The sequence below is a fragment of the Oryza brachyantha genome, chromosome 5 (genome assembly GCF_000231095.2).
Source record: "Oryza brachyantha chromosome 5, ObraRS2, whole genome shotgun sequence".
Classification (NCBI taxonomy): domain Eukaryota; kingdom Viridiplantae; phylum Streptophyta; class Magnoliopsida; order Poales; family Poaceae; genus Oryza; species Oryza brachyantha.
The window spans coordinates 15,717,221-15,739,561 of record NC_023167.2 but is presented as its reverse complement, the minus strand read 5'-3'; the positions used below and the strand labels follow the sequence as shown (position 1 = coordinate 15,739,561).

The following is a 22,341-nucleotide window of genomic DNA, read 5'->3' as shown; positions in this document are numbered from 1 at the left end:
TCAAGAACACAACCATATCTGTGTTCCGTAATCATACAAGCCTGAAATGGTAAAAAGAGCCAGAAAATACTGAAGTTATGCTATGAACTAGTAATGACAGTCATTCGCGCAATTACAAGAACAAATGAACCTCAAAGGCTCGAACGGGACATCATAGATTGTAATAACTGGACAAATCATTCCTCGAAAGAAGAAGCAACCGCCGAAAGGCACGGCAACATCATCCTTTGCAGCAAGAGTAGACGGGCTAACAGAGTACTGACATGCTGTAAGCTAATTAGCTAAGCACATATCAAACACATCAGCACCAAGCATTACCTCATAACCATTTACCAGTATCATGGGAGAAGCCAAACTGGCGGTGAGTAGATCGAAGGGCCTTGCTCCGGCAAGAAGTTGTCCACACACGGCGGCGCCGGAACCGCCTCCGCCACTGGCAGCCACTTGCCGCTGTCTCTGCAGGGATATTGCCAAACGTCTCGGCGGGTCCTGAACAGTGTCCCCTCGTGGTAGATCCTCCCGTCGTCGAGGAAGTAGACGCCGTCGTTGAACTCAGCCCCCGGATAGTCGGCCACCTCGTAGGATCTGGAGCAGCCTCGCGCGACAAACAGCATCCGCCCACCCAACGACTTCAGCTCCTTCCAGGTGCACATGGAATCACGCCGCTGTGGTTCCACCATCTCGAACACCCTGAACGCTGCCGTCGTCGGTGGCTCGGGACGAGGATGAGAAACGAGCCTGACCACCATGAGGAGACTCCCGCGGGACTCCACAAGGTAGCGAACAACGGCCGCGCGTCTGCCGTAATTGCGCTTACCAGGCGAGAAGCGCCGAATCACCTTGGGCGCCACCTTCAGAATATTGCCCTTGTTGCCGTCATCGTGGAATTCAGACACTCGAAAAACATGGAGGTTTTCTTCTTCGGTGAGGAAATGGAAGGCCCCGTTGCGGTGTATGACATCCTCCAGAGCTGGCTCGTTGATGTCCTCGGGACCATGCCCCATCACCGCATACTCATGCCCCATCCGCCAGAATGCATGAGCGCGTCGACCAAACTCCAAGGGCCAGTAGATGATGATGGCGGCGCCGACGCAATGCTCGTCCTCCGGCGGCGAAGAGAGGGTCGCGGCGACCATGATCATTGCAATGTTACGGACTGGGACTGGCCGCCCAAAGTCACGAACCGCTATGTCCTGACGGGCAAAATCGGGGAGGCGGAAGCGCCCCCGCACATCGCGGAGGCTGAGGACCGCGTGGTGGATGATCTGGTGGAAGGCGAGGAAGACCCAGCCGCCGTCGTAGGCGCCGAAGTAGCGCGCGGTGCGCGCGACGTCCGGGACGCCGTCGAAGCCGTGCCCGCCGCAGCCGCCGAGGACGCACGAGAAGGAAGGGCCGTCGGCGCGCGGGACAAGGATCCACGGCAGCGGGCGCTCCGGTGGGTGCTGCCGCGGCCCGACGGCTTCGCGCCAGGAGTGGCAGACTTGGCCCATGTGGCGCCGGTCGACGAGGCAGGGGAGGCGCTCGTGGATGAAGCGGAGATTGCGGGCGTCGAGCTTGGCCATCGGAGAGGAAAGGTGAGGCGACGCGGGAACCAGGAGAGGAGATCGAATGCTTCGAGAAGAATTTGGTCGGTTGCTCTGCCTCTGCTTCTCGAAGCAGGAAGAAATCGCGTGGTTTGGAAGAACTAGAGGTTGGGCCATCAAGCGATCAGGGCCCTATTTATTGAGCCAGTTTTCTTGGGCCCAGCGAGAGGAGCGAGTGCCCGATTAGAAGGATAAATGGGCCAAAATGTTGTGACGGTCTGCTTGAAAGCCCAGTAAATGGCCCAATTCCGGTGTAAATTACGGGCCCACCAATCTTTTCCAGTTTGGGGTTGCAAAGAGGGGGGAAAAATCCAATCATTTGGTTGCGTTGTTTCATTTGGTCGCCGCCGTCGCCTGGATAATTTTTGGTCTAAATCTTAGTATCATTTCTCCTGTTTTGTAGCTCCAGATGGGTGTTCTGATGTATGCTTTGGGTGCATATATTGATTCATCAATGTGATGGTTTCCTTTTTTTCATCCATTTTAATTTTTGAACATGACCTTTTCTGTTATTGTTTTAAAGTTATTATCTTATGGATTGTGTAGCCCGTAGTAATATTGGAACCTGATTTTTTTATTATTCATATAATTCATAATTTATACTTGCAAAAATATATGTCTTGCATCAAATCAAGTTAATTTTAGTAATCCAAATTAAAATATGTTTAGAAAATAAATTGTGTGTCAGTGTCAGGAATAGACATGGATGTCCAAGAGCTGCTGTGCAGCTGGGAGAATATTAGGTCACCGGTGTTTATCCAGCTCATCGGCCGCTTCTAGGGCGAGCTTTGCATGGACCTCTTCTCCAGCCGTGACAGCATGTCACGACTTGTCGTCCCAACCCGAGGACTTGTGTTTTGATAACTACAGCAAAAATGAGGCTTCTGAGGTGGACTTGGTAGTGCGGTCATGAACTTAGACGAATTGACGTACGATATAATCACTATTTATTTTTAAAATACTAAAGATATTATTTTATTTAAATATTTATAAAACTATATTTTATAAAAGTTATAGAGGGCATTTTGAAAAGTGCATTGCCATTTTACGTGACGTGACATATAGTCATTATAAATTTGAAAAGGAATTCATATTATGATTCAAACTCAAGAATGTACCAATAGAAAAACCTATAAATTTCTAAGATGGTTTAGAAACTAAAAAAATATAGGAATAAAAAACATATTTTTAAGCAATTAAAAATAAATATGAGAACGCATAAATAGAAAAAAACGTAAAAAGACTAATATGACGAGAACATTGCAAAATAGTGAGTGCAGGCGCAGTGCAGCTGGTGGATGTTGTCTCGCTGGAGATAGTGGCCGGAATTAGTGTAGGAGGCGGCGTTACTGGAGGGAGTAGAGCCCGAGGGTGGCGACTTGGGCGCGTCGACGAGCACGTGTCAGTTTGTCACCGGCGCCTGGAGCCGTTTTGTGTTGGCGTGAGATTTTGGAAACGATGAATTTAATTTTAGTAAAAAAATAAATTTATTTAGGAAATTAAATGTTTGGATTATATTAGGACTAAGAGTTTACTCTAGTTGACGTTGGAGTTTTTTATATAAATAGATTATGGGTTGACACCGCAAGCACTTTGTATACCTAATATTCTTGAGTATTTGTCAAATTGTATTCTTTTTTTTGTTCTTTGAGCAGTTGAACCATCAGCACAAGAGAGGTTAATATTGAACCGGCAGCATAAGAAAGATCAATATGGACAGGTTAGCCCATAAATTTAAAGTTTCTTTTATTTATCCTAAAATATTTGGTTGATTGGTCAATCATTCAATCTCCTTGGTAGGGTTATTCTTGTATTTTGATCCTATGACATGGACAACACGGATCAACGAAAAGATGCAACGACCGACCCTAGGAGAGAAGGAGGAAGCACATTGTCGAGTGACCGTCGAAACGCTTCGGGCTCCGGATATGCAGAAGGCAGTTCGTCCGTTCGAAACCCCTCATAAGGGGTGAGAATGGTGTCTGGTCAGTGGTGTACCAGCGGGCCATCCAGATGACGCGTTAGAGCTATTGAATATTTTATAGATCTAATGTCGATAAGCTGGAGACGTGGTACAATATGCGCATGCGGGAGTGTAGCATGGCACGGTGGCCGGAGTACCGCAACCATGACAAGAAGAAGGTCCGGGCGTTGATAGGCAAGGTGAAAGAGGTACAATAGGTCGCATGCCCGAGCAACGGAGGAAAAGTTCGTAGTGAACGTCACGGAGAAACGACGTCTCGAGGAGAGGGAGCGACAGCTCACGGCGGCGGCGCCAGAGAAGCACCAGTCAATGGGGCCTTGTGCTCCCCTGACGATTATTGTTACCCGCTTATATCATTGTCTGCTACTCAGGCCCTGTTTAGTTCAAAAATTTTTCGCCAAAAAAAACATCACATCAAATTTTTAGACATTTAAATAGAGCATTAAACATATATGACATAAAAAACTAATTGCATATTTATGTGAGAAATCATGAGACAAATCTTTTAAGCCTAATTCGTCCATTATTAGACATAAGTGATACAGTAACCCACATGCACTAATAATGAATTAATTAGACTCAAAAGATTCGTCTTGCGGTTTCTAGGCGAGTCATGAAATTAGTTTTTTCATTCGTGTCCGAAAACCCCTTCTGACATCCGATCAAACGTCTAATGTCACACCCAAAAATTTTTCTTTCTCCAACTAAACACCCCCTCACTCTAAGGCCGTGTTTGGCCCGAGTGCTAAGATATCTAAGCTCTTGTTTTCCGCGCACACGCTTTCCGATCTGTTAAACGGTATATTTTTTTACAAAAATTTCTATAGAAAAGTTGTTTAAAAAATATATTAATCTATTTTATATTTTTTTAATAATTAATTATTAATTAATCATGTACTAATCTATTACTATTTTTTTCATGACAAATAACTAACCCATCACATCCCTTTTACCGAATACGGCTTAAGTAGTTCAACTCTATTGTCCTCGTGACTAATATTGTTTCGATGTCTGATGGGTGTTTTTAACTCCCGGCCCCGCGGCCAATAATCTTTAACGTTGGGACTTGGGAGTGCTAAAATTATTGATCCAAGCTATAGTATGTATTTTCGGCGAAAGCACTTAATTAAGAAATCAGCTGTCCAATCGACTACGGTGTATCTTTTATTTTACCATCAGAAAGATGGTACGTGTTCAGATAGAAGGGAGTTAGGAACATGGAAATGCATCACTCGGAGCAGAGCAGAACAGCCTCTGTTTAGTAGTAGTGCACAAACTTAAGATAGCGCCTAACAGCATAACCTATATTAAAAGATAAAAACATCTCAACTTTTATTCCGCCCTATATTAAAAATACTATAGGAATAAATCATAGCACTGGAAGAAATTTCAGTGTATCAATTAATCGTAGCACACGTAAAGAACAAGAAGTAATACAAGAACTACTCGTTGTTTGCCAAAAAATTCAGACATTCAGAAGCTTGAAATGAAAGCTATGAACAGGCGAAAAGGACTGCATAGTACTATGAAATTTGCAGCACCTGTTGCAAGGATTCTACTTGGATCCCCATAAGAGAAGCATGCTTCTATTAAGAAAAGCTAAGTGCTGGTGCTAATTAAACACATTTTCACCCCGCAGAATTGAAATACTAATGCAATCCAAGTCATGAACACCAACCGTTTCTCCATTATGTAATCATGAAGAGCCGAAAAATAGAAGGAAACGCCGAAAAGATGAACATAGGTCGAGCAATTGCAAGAACGCATCGAACTCGAAGGCTCGAATGAAACATCATAGATTGCACTAACTGGACAAATCAACAGCAGCCAAATCACACGAATGCAACAGCAACTTTTGATCAGCACGACAACATAATCTGCAGAGAGGAGACGGACTAGGGTACTTACAAACCGCATTAAGCAAGAGCAAGGCACATCTCAGCAAGATCAGCAGCAAGCATCACCTGTGCCACGGCGATCAAACTAACATGGGCACTCTCAGGGGAGAAGCCACGCCGGCGGTGAGTAGTTCGACGGGCCTTGCTCCGGCAAGAACTTGTCCACGCGGGGACCCGCCTCCACGGCCGGCAGCCACCTGCCGATGTCTCTGCAGGGATACTCCCGTTCGGTGGCATCGAAGTCGAAGAACACCTTGAGCTCGTTGTAGGTTCTCTCGTCGACGCCGTCGTCCAGGAAGTAGATGGTGTCGCTGAACCCCAACCACTGGTAGCTGGCCACCTCGTAGGATTTGGAGCAGCCTCGCGCGAGGAACAGCATCCTCCCACCCAGCGACTCCAACTCGTTCCAGGCGTATGGGGTCTCCTCGTTGTTGATGGGCGTCCCCGGCGGTGGCTCCACCATCTCGAACACCCTGAACGACAACGCCGGCGGCAGCACAGGAAGGGGACGAACGATCCTAACCACCATTAGGAGATTCCCGCGGGACTCCACCAGGTAGCGAACAACGGCGTGTTCGCCGTAATTGCGGCTATCACGCGCGAAGCGACGAATCTCCATGGGTGGTATCTCCAGATTGCCGAAGCCGTCTACCTTGAACTCCGGTAGTGCGAACACATGGAGGTGTTCTTGCGCGGTGAGGAAGTGGAAGGCTTCCTTGTGGTGTATGATGTCCTCGAGAGTTGATCCAGTGTTGCCCCTGTTAATGGTCGGCACGACCGCATCCTCACTCCTCATGCGCCAGAATGCGTGAACGCGCGGGTTAGCCAGGGGTAAGTACCGGCAGTACGATCCGATGGCGGCGGCGATGCAGCGTTCGTCTTCCGGTGGCGAAGAGAGGGTCGCTGCTGTCATAAAAATCCTCCTGTTGTATCCACGCAACCATTGGAGGTGGAAGATCTCGGGGAGGAGGATGCGCTGCTTGGTGCGGAGGCTGAGGAGGCCGTAGTTGTTGCCGAAGTTGAGGAACAGCCATCCGCCTCCGTAGGCGCCGAAGTATCGAGCGGCGCGCGCGTAGTCCGGGACGTCGAAGCGGTCGGTTCCGCAGCCGCCGGCGGCGCACGAGAAGATGGGGCCGCCGGCGATCGGCAGGAGGACCAACGGGAGCGGGCTTGGCGGCGGCTGCTGCTTCTCCTTGACGGCGTCGCGCCAGGAGTGGCACACCTGGCGCATGCGGCGCCAGTCGACAAAGCACGGGAGGCGCTTGTGGATGAGGCGGAGGACGTCGGCGCGTCCACTGGAGACTGGAGAGGCGGAGGCGGAGGCGCGGCTTGCCGGTGGCGCGGTGGTCCGGTGGAGATGGAATGGAACGCGGCGAGGCCGCTGCGCGTGTTGGATTCCTTTTCTTTTGCTTCTCGAAGCGAGGAGGAGAGACAGGTGGCCAATTTATTGGGCCGTGGGCCTAAAGTTCGATCGTTGCAGATAATTCTAGCCCAGATGGAATAAGCCTTCACTTTTTTTTCAAGAGAAAAACTACGCAACGGCCTTCCGTCCGGACCGGAACGAACAAAACACCATGCCTTTACATGTGCTTCTCACAACGGCGCCGCTTACCATGTGCCACTCTGCCCCTCCGCCCATCAACGTTTTCCCTCGGCGGATGCCGACCTCTCCACCGCGCTGCTCCCCTTCACGTGGCTTCGCGGATCGACGCCCTTTCTCCGCACTCTGCTGTTTTGCTCATCTTCTCCACCGACGCCGACCTTCTATCGAGTTGCTACCGTTCACGACCTTCACGCGCCAACGCTAGCCTCCCCGGTGCTCCGCCTCCGCCTCCTCGTTGTCTCGTCGCCAGCGCGCGACGGTACGATGATATCAAATGATATAAATTAGTATCATCTAGTATCATATCTCTACCATGGCTCCGCGTTGTTTCATCGTACGGTGTCGATGATATCATATAATACTAGTTGGTATCATCTGGTACCAATTGATACCGAGTACTTAGTACCAACTGGTTTTATCGGGTACCAGGTGATACCAATTAGTTTTATCTGGTACTAGGTGATACCAATTGGTATCATCTCGTTTTAACTACTTGCGGCACGACACGAGGTGCAACAGAGCAAGGAGCGCGTGACGGTGCGAGCATGCGGTGCGAGGTGCACGACAACGTGCAGTGAAAGGCATACGATAGCATGCACACAACGTGGATCGCAGAGGCGCGCAGATTCGCAGAGGTAGACTTTTTTTTCGGTTGGTTACGTATGCCGATCGGGGGTATGCCAATCGGGGATCATTAAATTATCTCGTTACTGAGGCGGCATCCCGTGCCGTAGCAATCCTCTTTTTTCAAGGGCCACTTGATCTTTTTGATAGTGTGAACTTGTTAGGTGGATCAGCCGGGCCAGATCTATACTCCCATAAAAAGGAGTAGTGGCGCCATCAATCATCACGTTAAATATAAAATCTTTTCAAATAAGATAAACGGTGAAACGTTCAACATAAAGGTAAGAAGTACTCTTCTAAACAGAGATGGTAATAAATAAAATAGATAATTATTAATTAAAGTATTTAAATAAAACGAAAAGTAAGATAGAAAAAATCAACAAAGTGAAATACTCTATCTATTTCATAATATAAGATTTTCTAACCTTACATATATTCCTATAAATATTAATAAATTTAAATACATATTATATAAATTATATACGTCGATAAATTTAGTGGACGGGCCGCGCCTCGTTTCGCGCACACGGTCTTCAAGCGGTGAGGTGAGAGCCACTCCCGTAGTACTAGTATTTTTCACCGAGCGGCTGCGAGAGCGTCTCGCCTCTGTTTCGCGAGGCACCCTCCCATCCTCTCTCCCTCTCTCTTGCTCCGTCTCGTCGTCGCGTCCGCGAGCAGCAGCTGGGCAGCGCCGGGATCTCCTACCCGCTCCATTATCTCCCACCGGCCAGCTACGACACAGCTCGTCCCTGCATCCTCCGTCGCCAAGGTAAGGAAACCCCGAAACCCTAGCTCTGGGTTTTTCTTTCTATTTCCCAGATCTGTTTGATCTAGCATGGGATGAAGTAGTAATAGATATGAGCAAGAGCTTATTTGTGATGTGGGAAAGTAATTTCTGATGAGATGATTTTTGTTCAAGACTATGACATGGCAACATTTTTTTTCTGGAATTTGCATTAACCCTAGTTTCTCTTCTGGATCTGGCTGGCTTAATAATCTTAGGGGAGATTTATAACAGTTATTTTTTTGTTTCCAAAAAGTTCGGGGGTTCAACTGAACCCCCATTTCCCACATTAGATCTGCCCCTGGACAGATGTGTTTGAGATATTTAGTTTCATGTTCTAACTTCGATGTCTGTACATCTGTGATTTTGGTAGGTTTAATTGGTGATGGGGAGCTCAGGTTTCTCGTGGACATTGCCCGATCACCCAAAGCTCCCTAAGGGGAAGACAGTGGCCGTTGTTGTACTGGACGGATGGGGCGAGGCCAGCGAGGACCAGTATAATTGCATCCATGTTGCTGAGACGCCAACAATGGATTCGCTCAAGAAGGTATATTTCTTAGCGTTTAGTATGTAGTTAAGGCCTTGATGGTAACACTATAGATGCTATTTTCTTAGAGTTTAGTGTGTAGTTAAGGCTTTAAAGGTAAAGCCATAGATGCAATTAGATGTTGGCTTCATTTTTGAAGAATCTGTGGTGCTTAGGTGATCGGTGAACTTGAAGCACAGATTCTTTGTTTCCCCCAACTAATGAAGTTCAGAGTACTTTTGCTAGGGATGGCATGGGTCGACCCGCATGTAATTTAGGGTCAGCTTTAATTCAACTCAATAAACTAAGTTGATATTAAAAATGGAACTTAGTTCGTTTAGTTGAAATAGAGCTGACCGTAAATTACCCGTGTGCCGACCCGGGCACATCCTAAATTTTACTACAGCTTCTCCTTCATGTAGTTGTCCTAGTAAATTCAATTCTGTATTACAATTCGCAGGCTGGTAAGGTTGGTCTGTTTAGACAAGTTGTAATAGTGAATAATTACTGTACTTGTTCAGTGTGATACCTGAATTACTATCTTTGATGTTATTTTCATACTCACATTCCGTTATGAGTTTTAAACAACGAATCCTGACCTCATTCTCAACATATATTGAGACAAGTTTTGTATGCTATTGTTGAAAACATTATGATGATTGTTCTTACACTTTTACCAAACTCCATGCCTTATTGTTTTCTATGTTTAAGGGTGCTCCTGAGAAGTGGAAGCTTGTAAAGGCCCACGGAACAGCTGTCGGTCTCCCTTCTGATGATGACATGGGTAACAGTGAGGTTGGGCATAATGCACTTGGTGCTGGCCGGATTTTTGCTCAAGGGTACACATTTTCTCTTGTTTCTCCTTTTTATTAGCATACTTTAAGTTTTATGGTATCTGTGGATGGCCAAAAGTACTATGTTAGTTTGAAAAGGTCTTTTACTACATCAGGTTTTGGTTGCTATCCGGATTATCTTTTTATTATGCCAGATTTATTCAAATGGCAACCATTGGTTCTTCTGGCATCTTTAGTGCTAAATTTGTGCAGTTTACTGAACATGCAGTGAGATATCATCATTACTATTTCATGTTAATATACTACTCATGCACTTCTTTTAGCAGGTGCTAACTAAAATGAAATCCCATGTACTGATGTAAACACTTCATGTAAGTACGAGGTGCAGTTTGTTTACGAACAACTGTTTGAGATCTATGTGATCCTTGACAAGTTGACATGTAGCAAGCTTTTGATGGCGTATGCCAACTGTTCGTGATGCTGTGTAGTTCAAGTTATTCCTCTATTTTTCTCTTTAAATTTCTGATGTACATTTTAGGCATTGTCATTATGTAGTAGAAGTCCTGTTCGTGATGCTGTGTAGTTCAAGTTATTCCACTATTTTTCTCTTTAAATTTCTGATGTACATTTTAGGCATTGTCATTATGTAGTGAAGTCCCCCCACCCCCTTCTTTTCTTATTTTAAAAAATAGAAGTCTCAGACTGATACAATGTTCTCCATTTTCTATAGGGCTAAACTTGTGGATACTGCTTTGGCCTCTGGAAAAATTTTTGAAGGAGAAGGCTTTACCTACATTAAGGAATGTTTTGACCAAGGCACTCTTCATCTTATTGGGCTGTTGAGCGATGGAGGTGTCCACTCACGGCTTGACCAGTTGCAGGTATAGATACACTTTTCTGTAGTTTGCTATGTATAATATGAGGCGCTAGGGGTGGGCTTATGGTTTTTTCATTTTTAATCGGTTTGATTTATTCGGTTTCTACAAGCTTTGTTTTTTTTTTTCAAAAACAGCAACCAAAATAATTGTTGGGAAAATGAAAACCGAGCCGACCAAACCGAGAAAAATCGATTCTATGCCACATTGTTGCCTCTGTTGTTTGGGACAGGGTAGGGAAAGAACCAACTGGAAAAAGGAAATGAGGGATTAGGAGGATGGGTCGTATGGGAAGTGGTCCTGGCCCATGTATCCTTGGGATGCATGGTTCATATTATCAACTCGGTTTTTAAGGGACATTCGGTTTTCCAAGGGAGGACACCGAAAATAAAACCAGAGAACGAACTACGTAAAAATAAAAATTGAGGAAAGTGACACCTGAAAAAATGCTAGTTCGGCTCGGTTCAGCGTGGTTCGATCTTCGGTGGACAGTTTATTTTTGCCCACCCCTGTGAGGTGCTAATATTTCTTTATCGACATTTTGATCCGTCCAGTTTCTAATTTGTATGTCTACTGTCATTCCTGTTATACAGTTGCTCCTGAATGGTGCAAGTGCGAATGGAGCGAAAAAAATCCGTGTTCATTTTCTTACTGATGGACGTGATGTTCTGGATGGCACAAGTGTTGGTTTTGTTGAAACACTAGAGAATGATCTCTCTCAACTGCGTGCGAAGGGTGTTGATGCGTGTATTGCATCAGGCGGTGGAAGGATGTATGTTACCATGGACCGTTATGAGGTATGGCTTCTCTCCCTCTATCTCTGTCTGTTTGGGTAGCTCAGATCTACTGCTCCAAGGATCATGTTTTGTGCTTGATAGTTGAACTTCTCAGTTCTGTTTTTATTGTGAATTTTCTGACTTAGGATAATCTGCACTAATGAAAGTATTTAACTATTTGTTTAATATCTCTGCAGAATGACTGGGATGTTGTTAAACGTGGTTGGGATGCTCAGGTGCTTGGAGAAGCATCCCATAAGTTCCAAAACGCTGTTGAAGCTGTGAAAACTCTCCGGGCAGAGACCAAGACTAACGATCAGTATCTCCCCCCATTTGTGATTGTTGATGATAGCGACAAGGCAGTTGGGCCCATAGTAGATGGTGACGCAGTTGTGACCTTCAATTTCCGTGCTGATCGCATGGTCATGATTGCTAAAGCTTTAGAGTATGAAGATTTTGACAAATTTGATCGTGTTCGTGTTCCAAAGATCCGATATGCTGGTATGCTTCAGTATGATGGTGAGCTAAAGCTTCCAAGCCACTACCTTGTTTCACCACCGGAGATTGAGAGGACATCCGGTGAATACTTGGTGAAAAATGGCATCCGTACCTTTGCTTGCAGGCAAGTATTTTCCCCCCTCTCTCATTGGAAACTAAACTGGTTAATTCAAGCGTGGAATATTCTTTCCATGGACACATGGCTGTTTTTATTCAGCTAATCTTATATTTCAGTATATTAAGCAACATAATTGAAGAATAACCTATAGCTGCACTGCGATTTATTTCTAAATTTGCCATTTTTGTCGGACTTTACTTCCTACTGAATTGACATGTTTTTTTCCAGTGAAACTGTGAAGTTTGGGCATGTCACATTTTTCTGGAATGGAAACCGCTCGGGATACTTTGATGAAACAAAGGAAGAGTATGTGGAAATCCCCAGTGACAGTGGTATCACGTTCAATGTTAAACCCAAGATGAAGGCGCTTGAGATTGCTGAGAAAGCTAGAGATGCAATCCTTAGTGGCAAGTTTGACCAGGTAAGAAACAGCACTTATATGACTTCGATAGGTTTCTTAAATTGTTTGCCTGTAACATTCTCGGCATTTGTTCTCACAGGTCCGTGTCAACCTTCCAAATGGTGATATGGTGGGTCACACTGGTGACATTGAGGCCACGGTGGTGGCTTGCAAGGCTGCTGATGAGGCTGTCAAGGTGAGAACGAAGATGACCCTTCTGTCTCATGCTTTGACCTTCTGCTATACTGAATTTTAAACCTTCAAATTTGACAATAATGGCTATTCCTTCGTTCGCGACAGATGATTCTGGATGCCATCGAGCAAGTGGGTGGCATCTATGTGGTCACTGCAGATCATGGCAATGCTGAGGATATGGTGAAGAGGAACAAATCCGGCCAGCCACTGCTTGACAAGAAAGGCGAGATCCAGATCCTTACATCACACACTCTTCAGCCAGTAAGTGCAGAGGAGGATCTAGCCTTGGACATTGATCTCTAACCCTAAATTAACCTCTGCTTGATTTGGCGCAAGTTTTTGTTGGTTATTAATGAGTGTGTAATGTGAATTTACAGGTGCCAGTTGCCATTGGAGGCCCTGGCCTTCATTCTGGTGTGAGATTCCGTAACGACGTGCAGACCCCTGGCCTCGCCAACGTCGCCGCCACCGTGATGAATCTCCACGGCTTTGAAGCCCCTGCTGATTACGAGCCAACCCTAATTGAAGTAGTTGACCAGTAAACTTGTAAAACAGCAAAAAAAAATGCTGTGATTTTGCTATGTGGATCACAGAAACGATCTCCTGTGATGTTGAGCACTTTTTATAAGCAGTCTGAACATTCGAGGGATTTTTATAAGACTGACTTTTGATTTTTTGCAACCTGATGTCAAAAATCATCGGTCTGACTGTTGCTTGTTTTAGCCTTCATTATTCTTTTTTTTTTTTTTTGGAAATCACATCGCTGCCGATTTGCATAAACTCCTGCGTGATAGATCCAAATAGGCGTAATACTTGGTAGGGCTTTTGATAAAATTTTGGTTACTTGTACGTGTCTATTTATTTATTTTTGATAGGGTGTCCTTTCAAATTAAAATTGATACTACTTGAAAACCATGTAAAAAAGAAGGAAAAAATTAAGAATATGCCGCTCTACATGGTTGGCTTTTATAAAATGGCACGGTGGCACCCTTTACAATATAGCTATTAAAATACCACTTCATAGCTAGACTTGTCAATAAAATATCACTATAAGTATTTATAGTATTTAGTTATTTTTTCACCTAAGGCACACGAATTGACTAAAATGACCTGGTTTCATTTCTCAACAGATCAAAGGTGAACATCTTCATTGCGGTGGTCGGCGCCGGCGTGCTTGGGCTGCCGTACACGGTCTCGCGAACCGGGTGGGCTGTGGGTCCACCTCTTGCAGGAGAGAGGAGGTAGATTAGTTATCCGATATAGAAAATATATTAACTAATTAATTATTAAAAATATAAAATAGATTAATAACTGTTTGAAGTCTTAAATCGATTATTGCGCAATTGACGGAGCTTGCTGACGTCAACGAGGAGAGAGGGAGGCGCGCCGATAGGTGGGGGCTACCTATCAGTGGGAGAGAGGGGAGGAGGGACTGACACGCGGGCCCGGGGAGGAGAGAGGGAAAAGGGCGGCGGCCGGCGACTGGCGAGTGGGACCCGCCGGTCAGCGTGAGAGGGAGCGAGAGGGGAGAGGCGGCCGGCGACTGGTGGGTGGGACCCCGTTCGTCAGCGCCCCGAACAGAGGAGGAGGGGAGAGCGCAGCCAGGAGGGAAAGACGGCGGCGGCCGCGAGCGAGCGACGACGGCGAGGACCGACGGCGCGAGGGGATTTTATAGGGGGGTGGCGCGGCTAGGGCGGCGAGGTAGTTGGAGACCGAGTCAGCGACTCGGCGGAGGCCGTTGCGGCAGCGGCGCGGCGTCCGGAGGAGTGGGGGCGGAGGCGGACTCGGCCGGCGCCCGGGCTCGGTCGCTGACAGGCGGGGCCCGCCTGTCAGCGACGCAAGGGAGGAGGGAGGTGGCGGCGGACTTCGCGGGCGCGGACGCGGTGCGGCGCGCTGGGCCGAGGCGGCGGCCAGGAAGGAGGGAGGAGGACGCGCGCGCGGAGGGGAGTGGCCGGCTTGGCTGGGCCGGCCGAGCGGGGAGAAGGCCGGCTCGGCTGGGCCGGCCCGGGAAGGAGGAGGGGAAAAGGAAAAGGAAAAAGAAAAAGAGAGAGGAGGAAAATTGGATTTCGGCCCAATTTGAGAAGGAAGGGAAAAAGAAAGAAAAAATGGGAGAAAAAGGAAAGCCTCACTTTTGACGAATTTTAAATTCATTTGCTTGGCCAAATTTTATGCTCTGTAATTTGAGTTTAAATCATGTTAATCGATTTGGAACCTTAATTTAATTTAATTAATTTATTTTAGAGGGATTTTTCCTGAGTTAATTAAACCAGTTATTATATACAATTTCTTTTTACGAACTTAGGCTTGGGACAAAACTCCGGGTGTGACAATCATGCCTTGTTAGCGGTGGGGCGCGCTCGCGCCGTCGACGACGACCGTGAGGCACTCTCGGCGTCGGCGATAGGGGCTCGCGTCGACAGTGATCGGGAAGGGATCATGCGTCGGCGGCGGCGGGCGGGACGCGTGCTCGCAACGTCGACAGTAGGGACTCGCGGCGTCGGGGGCGACCGGGAGGGGCTAGTGGCGTCGGCGGTGAGCGGGACACGTGCTCGCAGCGGCGGCGGTGACCGGGAGGGGCTCGTGGCGTCGGCACCGAGCGAGAGGCGCTCACGGCGTCGGTAGCGACTGGGAGGGGCTCGTGGCGTCGACGGTGGATGGTAGGCACGCTCACGGCGGCACCGGCAACTAGGTCGCGTTCGGCGCCGTTGATAGCGTCGCCCCTCGCCGACCACCCCTGGCCATCCATCCTCTTTAAAAATGGGGGATCCTTAGTCTTTTATCCTAAACCCTAACACCGTTAGTCCTTTCATTTAAAAAAGGGACATCCAGCTTGTTCGGTTTAAAAAAACAGGGATAAAAATAAAAACCCTAAAAAATGTAGGGTAAAATCAATATTACAATCTGAAAAAAAAGGTAAGAACGAAATTACGCCCAAATTATATTAGCTAAATGTGCATTTGAAAAACATGTATTGAGGCATTTTTCAATGGAGGGTTTTTACTTTTTAGAAGAATTCTTATGGGAATTGAACTAATTCCTATAAAAACTGTAAAATTCTTGGTTCCAGCAGAGCCCTAAGGCCATATTTGGTTTAGATGACTAATCCAGTAATCCCTTCATTTTAGTCTCCTTTAGTCCTTAAAAACCCAAACGAAAGGGACTAAAAAGGACTAAAATTATATTAATCTATTAGTCTCTTCCATAGCTACTTATTAGGACTAAAACTTCCTTTTACACATGCCCCGATGCACTTTTAGTCTCTCTAACCAAACAGTAGGGACTAAAGTTTAGTCCAGAGACTAATTTTTAGTCTTATGACTAAAGAACCAAACATCACCTAAATGTATTTAGAAAACAACTGAAACTATGTAGTGATCACCAGAATTGGATAGTTACTTGAACGGAGATTTGGGATGAGATTTCACAGCCTTCTCCAGGCATTGCTCAGCAGAAAGTAATCTCACTATTTCATCGGATAGCAGAGTGGCTATCATTAAGTTACATTACAGCCGTACAGTGTGAGAACTCACTTGAAACTACTAAGTCGAAAGGTATCATAAACATTTCCCCAATGCTAGAGTCTGTGAAGCTGACAACAAATGTTAATTCTACAACAAATGTGGGGGTTGAGAACGGTAGGAGACCACTATTCGCCGAAATAAATATGAATCACCTCAACAGACCTCTTCGTGGCCGCCACCACCTGAGGCAGTCGTCAAATAAATTCAATTACAGATGACCAACACCTTGTTGGCAAAAGCTTGCATTTGTGGTCAATTCGACCACACATGAACGAGGCCCTGCCGGTTACCAGTGTAGATCTCATCACGCTCTTCATCGTAGTACAGAGCGGTGATGTCCTCGAGAGCCTCCAAGGCTGTGCTCTGGAACTTCCAAGCTTTCTTCTGCTTGCACAAATCGCTGGCCTTAATTTTTGCCAAGCATTTCCCAGTCAGTATGTTGCTGATGTTTATCGATCCAGCTACATTTCAGTAAACAAAGAAAGTCACACTTAGATTATGGAAGCAATGTTTTCATGTTTAGTTGTTGCCTCTCCACAAGAGTGGGGAAAGACTATGAACGAACTTGTATATAAGTTAATGATATTGAAGTTTTTTATGACAATCTAACAATATCATTGACGTGCCCAATCTAGTTATTTGGTCAAACGTTAGAAAACATTAATAAGATCATAGGCCCTTCTCAAACACATTACCGCACTATCATTTTCAGACACCAGAAGGTCCAAGGATTATCTTGCAATTTGCATTTTTCAAAAAACACAAGAAAAAAATGAAGCAGAACTACAGTTAGTGCATCTATCGAAAATATCACCACCAACATAGACAGAAAGAGTACAACAATAACTATTGTGACAACTAACATAAAGTGCAAATGGGCATTTGACTGAACTGAGCAAAACGCCAAAACTAGAAACCTCTGTATGATTGGTCATGATAAAGCATGATATTATGAAAAAGAAGTCGAATTAAAATAGTTTGATGTGAGAAGTGGATGGATTGATGGAACATAGATGAACAAAGATGCAAGTGCAAAACAAAGGTAAATAGTAAAACACATCAACCACTGATTTCAATTGTACAAGGACAAGAAACACCAAATAAATCTTACCATTTTCTTCTGAAGACGAATCATTGGAATCAGCTTTGCAGTACGAAATAATTAGATCTTGATCACTAGTTATGTATATGTTATTGGTATTGCAGTCTGGGTGCCACAACAGGTGGTCTTCAAATGATGTAACTAGTTCACCTCGGAAATTCCAAACTGCTACAGATCTATTCCGGAAAGTCAGGAACAGTTGCAGCTCATAAAGAAAGATAAAGGCTGATGGAGTCATGAACTCGGTCCTGCTCACTTCTGTTGATTGGAAGTTCCGTACCTACAATAGTGAGAATTAAAAACCTAACCAACAAAAGTAATTTGTTTTGTTTGATTGTACAGGCTCAACTGTAGCATAGGGTAAAAAATATTACATCGAGTATTTGAAGATTCTCTCCTTCCTGCTTGACCAGGAGCTTTTCATTGAACTGTTCAATGAAATCAACCTTCTTGTTCCGATGGAGAAGGTGGTTGAAGGATTTCAAAACAGTACCATCCTCGATAGAAAGAATCTTCAGAGGAACAGAGCTGCTTGCTCTTGTATAAATCAATAGCATTATACCAGGACTGCCACAACAGAACAAATGATTAGACATATAAAGAGGCATCCTATTGTGATGAATAGCAAAATAAAATAATTTAATCTAAGAGTCTATAGAAAAAGACAGTTATGTTAAGTTGCATGGCAAAACCACAGGTATAATATGAATATCTCTTTTTATGTGCATCATAGATATATGAGCATATAGTATATTCTGGCCTTATAAGTTCAGTCAATCTAAAGCATGCATGTTTAGTTTATAGTTAGTTTGTCTTAAGAGAAGTGCACATCAAAGTGATAAGTTGCATCCAATAGATTTTTTTAGTTAGGAAATCTGCAAGAAATTGGAACAGAAGAAAAATGGTTGGTAGAGGGTACCTTATCTTTATTTCTTGAACATTCTTATCTGATATAGAATACAGCAGCGTGTAGTTTTTCAAGTCAAACACCTTGTAAGTACTGTTTGCAGAACGCAATGGCATCATGACAGTTTCAGAATAAGCATGCTTTATAATCATTACAGAAGCTAGCGTGTACCTGTCTTGAGCAGAATAAGTTAAAACCTTCCCATTGACATCATCAAATTCCACGAATCCAGGCCATTTCAGGGACTCACTCTCAAAAAGAGGAAAACCAGCATCTGGTTTTGCTCGACGTATGTACCTTTAAAGAGTTCACACAATCTTAATCACCTGGCATAATATGGAATCTCACAACAATGTAACTAATTTGGAACCACAAAGCTTACTCTATCCGGGTTGTCCTGCATCGCAATGCACTGAAATTTTCAGAACCATATACTGATACCGTAATGAGTGACTCATTGTTCTTGTTGTAAAATAAACTACGGATAACTTCGTCTGGACTTCCATTCAGAAAGCATATTCTCCTATTTGTCTCTGGTAATACATGAAGGGGTTCTTAGTATGATACTATGATCACAAGAAGCAGAAGTGCACCGCAATGGCACAAACATACCTCTACTAAAAGCAGCACACACTCCGGACTGTGATAAAGCAAATACAATGTCACGTGCTGCAACTATCTCAATAATTTTTGATCTTTTCCTCAAGTAAGGTAGTAGCAAACTGTTCTCCTTAGGATCATGGGTGTCAAACTCTTCCTGAAAGTGCCAGCAAAGTGCATAATTAAAATATATTAGGTAAAAGGTCAAGAGAAACTACTTAAACAGCCAGGAAGTAAAACTGTTACTACATAAACAACCAGAGAGGATCAAAACTGCAGTTTCATAAGGTGACTGCAGACAACTATAAGCATTAATTAGTCCAAGCAGGGTCCCACACTGTTTTTCAATGGAGGGTCAACACCACTAAGATAGTTATCTGAGCAGCGAAGTGTCAAAGGTCATGAACAACAAGTAACCAAGACAGCGATAGCCCGAGGGAAGTACTAAATTTTACATCTAAAAAAATGATTGCTTTGAAGGACACAGACAGCTGACAGAGTCATTTTCTATGTACGATTGCAGCAATCTTACAAATCGATAGTTAATCTACATTATAACATTTCCAAGTATTGCAAGAAATAATATGCTTCTGCCATAGCTGAAATTAAATACCAACATGGTAACATACAAAAAGACGAAATTCTAGCCAAGGGAAAAAGAAAACTTGGTGAAGCCAGGCAGGCAACTGTGAGGTGTGAGTAAGGAATTTGGCACTCATCGAATCAGCACTGCTCTCTAAGCTGCTGAACGAAACACATAACCTTCTCATCACATCTGCCATGCCAAAACCAGCATAGCGGCAGCATGAACCATCTACAAATTGAATTATCATCAACAGATAATCCAAACCTAAACAGATCTCATGTTCCTGTGCCCGGTCAATCGGCGAAACGAAGCCAATCACTAGAGTCACGACCACCCAGAGCAAAAATTTCTCACAGGCAGCGAAACAAACCACCTCGCCGCAGGCGCACGCCGAACAAAATTCGAACAAAAAAAAAAGCTAAGACAACGGCAGTGCAAGGGGGCGCGCGCGGGTACCTGCAGCTGTATGTTGCGGAAGCGCTCCTGCGCGGCGCTCATGGAGAAGGCCCGGTCGCGGCTGGAGCTGATCTCCCGCCGCTGCAGCTTCCGCACGCTGTTCACGGCCGACTCCTGCCTCGGCCTCTTCCTCGCCACCACCCGCCGCCCGCTGCACGGCCGGGGGCTCGCCGAGATCCGCCGCGCCTCCATCCCCTCCCCTCCCCTCCCACCCTCGCCCCTCCACCAACACACCGTCCCCTCACCCCCTCCTCCACGATGCTCACCCACCCACCCACGCGCGCCGCCGGAGCTGGCCCCCCGGCGAGAGGCGGCTTTAGGGTTTGGGAGGAGGAGGGGGCAGCTCGCCTCGAGCTCTCGGCTTCGCAGATTGGGGAGAAGAGAAGAGAGAGGAAGAGGAGAGAGAAAGAGAGAGGGGGGAGGAGGGAGGGAGGAGATTGTCTCGTGCAGGAAAAAATGGACAGGTGTTAAAGATGAGGCGCGGAGGCGCACCCCTGACACGCGGGCCCCACCCGTCAGCGTAAGCCCCCGCGGGGCCGCGGGGGCGCGGGGCGGGATCGAAACGTTGGCCTACTGCTGGTTTGAATATTTTCGGGGTCGTGTCCGAGCCCCCTCCCTCCCAAACGTCTCTTACATGTGGGGCCCCGGATCTGTTCGGACCCACATGTCAGTGAGTAAGGTAGTTGTAGATGCGGTATGTCCTGGATGGGAAACTTGCTGCATTTTTTTTTCCTTAGCAGCAGCAGCAGCAGCGGCGCCGGGTTTGGAGTTTGGACTACTACACTGCGGTGCGAGGACTTGCCCTTTTTGGGATGGATTGGTTTCGGAATTCGAAATTTGAAATGCAGCGCCTGGTCCTCTCTTTCGTTGCCGTAAAAGTTACAGAATTTTTTGGAGGCATGTCTGATCATTTACCACACGCCTAACCTTGCTAATTTAGCTCTAAAAATGTTGAGGTGGGGAAATTACGCGTTTTTTATGCTCTAGAGTAAATTTTGCCATTATAATATTACCTAGCATAAATAAAGAATGAAATTTGTTGCCTTTGTATAGGGAATGTTCACCTTAATTTGATTTATAAGTTGGTATCCATTTATTTATTTTCTTAATATATGAATAAAACTTATATATATATTCCTAGCGATCGAAAAGGCCAATGCTGTAAAATAAAATTTGGTTAAAAACCTTAAAATCAGCTCTAAATTTAAAAATTAAAAATTTAAATTTTGGGTTATAAGCATGAGCAGAAGTGAATGATACGGATGATAGGCTGCTCTGACCATTTCTTTCCCCCGAAAATTTAGAGGTTGAGATCGATGCTTTCGAATTGTATATTTCTAGAGTAAATATAACACGAGGCTATAATATATCTGGTAGAGTGAAGGGTCATAAAGTTCAGTTACTTTATCAGTTTCACAGTATTCGTGCCACGTAACAGATTCTCTCTACCAAATGGACACAATTCAACCGCTTTTATCACTTTGGCATAATATATTCTGATTGAAATAATGGACAAAAACTGAATCACTATATTCTGGAATTTTCGATGGACAAAAAAAAAACGAAACAGACACCCCTAGAGTAGACAAACACCATGAGGTTGTTGTCATTTTCAACAAATACTTTCTTTTTCACAGAGAAAAAAAAAACTTATTGCCGGTATAGCGGTATAGCCTACAAATTTATTGCCATGATATACTCGTGCACATACACCAGATATCCGTATTCTGTTTTTTTTTCCAAATATAATTTTGAAAATCTGTAGCACACGTACCTGTACAGATGCTAGACAGCGTATATATATATACGTATCACGTACTATTATCTATGGCAAGTCACAGCTTGGACTCGTTGTGGCACTCTTGGCGCCGGACCTTCACGTCGGCGACGCCGATCACGACGCGGCACAGCGACCTCGCCACGGCGCTCCGCCTCACGACGCCGAGCAGCTTGACCCGCCCACGCACCTCCGTCCTCGCCTCGAACTCCATCTCGCCGGCGAGCACGTCCCCGAGGAGGCCTCCGATCCCGGCCGCCGCCACGAAGCGGTCCGCCTGCACCGTCATGTTCAGCCTCAGCGTCGCCGCGCCGCGGCTCGGCACCGTCCCGGCGGGGACCTCGGCGGCGCCGACCTCCGCGCCGCGGTAGAGGAGAGACGTCGAGGCGGCGCCGTGGCGGAACTCCGCCGGGTTCGGGTTGCGCACGCGGACGACGAGGAGGAAGGTGACGTTGAGCTGGACGGAGACGGCGGGCAGCGCCACCACGCGCGGGGTGGCGCCCGTGGCGTTCACGGAGAGCAGCTCCGTGGTCGGGTCGCGTGGCCGGAGCACGGCGAGCGCTGCGATGGCGGTCGCCGCGGCGACGAGCAGCAGAACGAGCACGGCGAAGCCGACCCAGATGAGGATGCGCCGGCGCCGGCCGTGGTTCCGGCCCGGCGCCGCGTCACCGGACTCCGACATGGCTGGCGAGCTGGTGCACACGCTTGCTCACAGCTCACTGAGCGTCGCGTCT

At 46.0% G+C, this 22,341-nt stretch overlaps 5 protein-coding genes across 5 annotated transcripts; 1 reads left to right on the top strand and 4 right to left on the bottom strand.

Annotated features, from left to right (window-relative positions):
- LOC102703126 lies at positions 1–1,663 on the bottom strand. The gene has a single exon (XM_040524572.1). The coding sequence runs from the start codon at positions 1,560–1,562 to the stop codon at positions 339–341; it is 1,224 nt and encodes a 407-aa protein (XP_040380506.1). The 5' UTR covers positions 1,563–1,663; the 3' UTR covers positions 1–338.
- A 3,456-nt stretch (positions 1,664–5,119) lies between these two features.
- Positions 5,120–7,041, bottom strand: LOC102702852. Its single transcript, XM_006655360.3, has 2 exons — positions 7,001–7,041; positions 5,120–6,874 (listed from the first exon to the last, which is right to left on the bottom strand). Exons 1-2 carry the CDS (start codon positions 7,039–7,041, stop codon positions 5,566–5,568), a joined length of 1,350 nt encoding a protein of 449 aa, XP_006655423.2. The 3' UTR covers positions 5,120–5,565.
- A 1,212-nt stretch (positions 7,042–8,253) lies between these two features.
- LOC102703581 (2,3-bisphosphoglycerate-independent phosphoglycerate mutase-like) lies at positions 8,254–13,373 on the top strand. Its single transcript, XM_006654492.3, has 10 exons — positions 8,254–8,461; positions 8,850–9,023; positions 9,714–9,841; positions 10,527–10,677; positions 11,265–11,468; positions 11,645–12,069; positions 12,292–12,484; positions 12,564–12,659; positions 12,764–12,919; positions 13,036–13,373. Exons 2-10 carry the CDS (start codon positions 8,862–8,864, stop codon positions 13,198–13,200), a joined length of 1,680 nt encoding a protein of 559 aa, XP_006654555.1. The 5' UTR covers positions 8,254–8,461; positions 8,850–8,861; the 3' UTR covers positions 13,201–13,373.
- Positions 13,374–16,050: 2,677 nt separating this feature from the next.
- On the bottom strand, positions 16,051–20,271 carry LOC102703307. The gene is made up of 8 exons (XM_006654491.3): positions 19,831–20,271; positions 18,801–18,945; positions 18,571–18,721; positions 18,360–18,485; positions 18,201–18,281; positions 17,656–17,848; positions 17,291–17,561; positions 16,051–16,640 (listed from the first exon to the last, which is right to left on the bottom strand). The coding sequence occupies exons 1-8, from the start codon at positions 20,020–20,022 to the stop codon at positions 16,432–16,434; spliced, it is 1,368 nt and encodes a 455-aa protein (XP_006654554.3). The 5' UTR covers positions 20,023–20,271; the 3' UTR covers positions 16,051–16,431.
- A 1,394-nt stretch (positions 20,272–21,665) lies between these two features.
- Positions 21,666–22,289, bottom strand: LOC107304197. The gene has a single exon (XM_040524380.1). It carries the CDS (start codon positions 22,287–22,289, stop codon positions 21,666–21,668), a length of 624 nt encoding a protein of 207 aa, XP_040380314.1.
- Between the last annotated feature and the right edge of the window lie 52 nt (positions 22,290–22,341).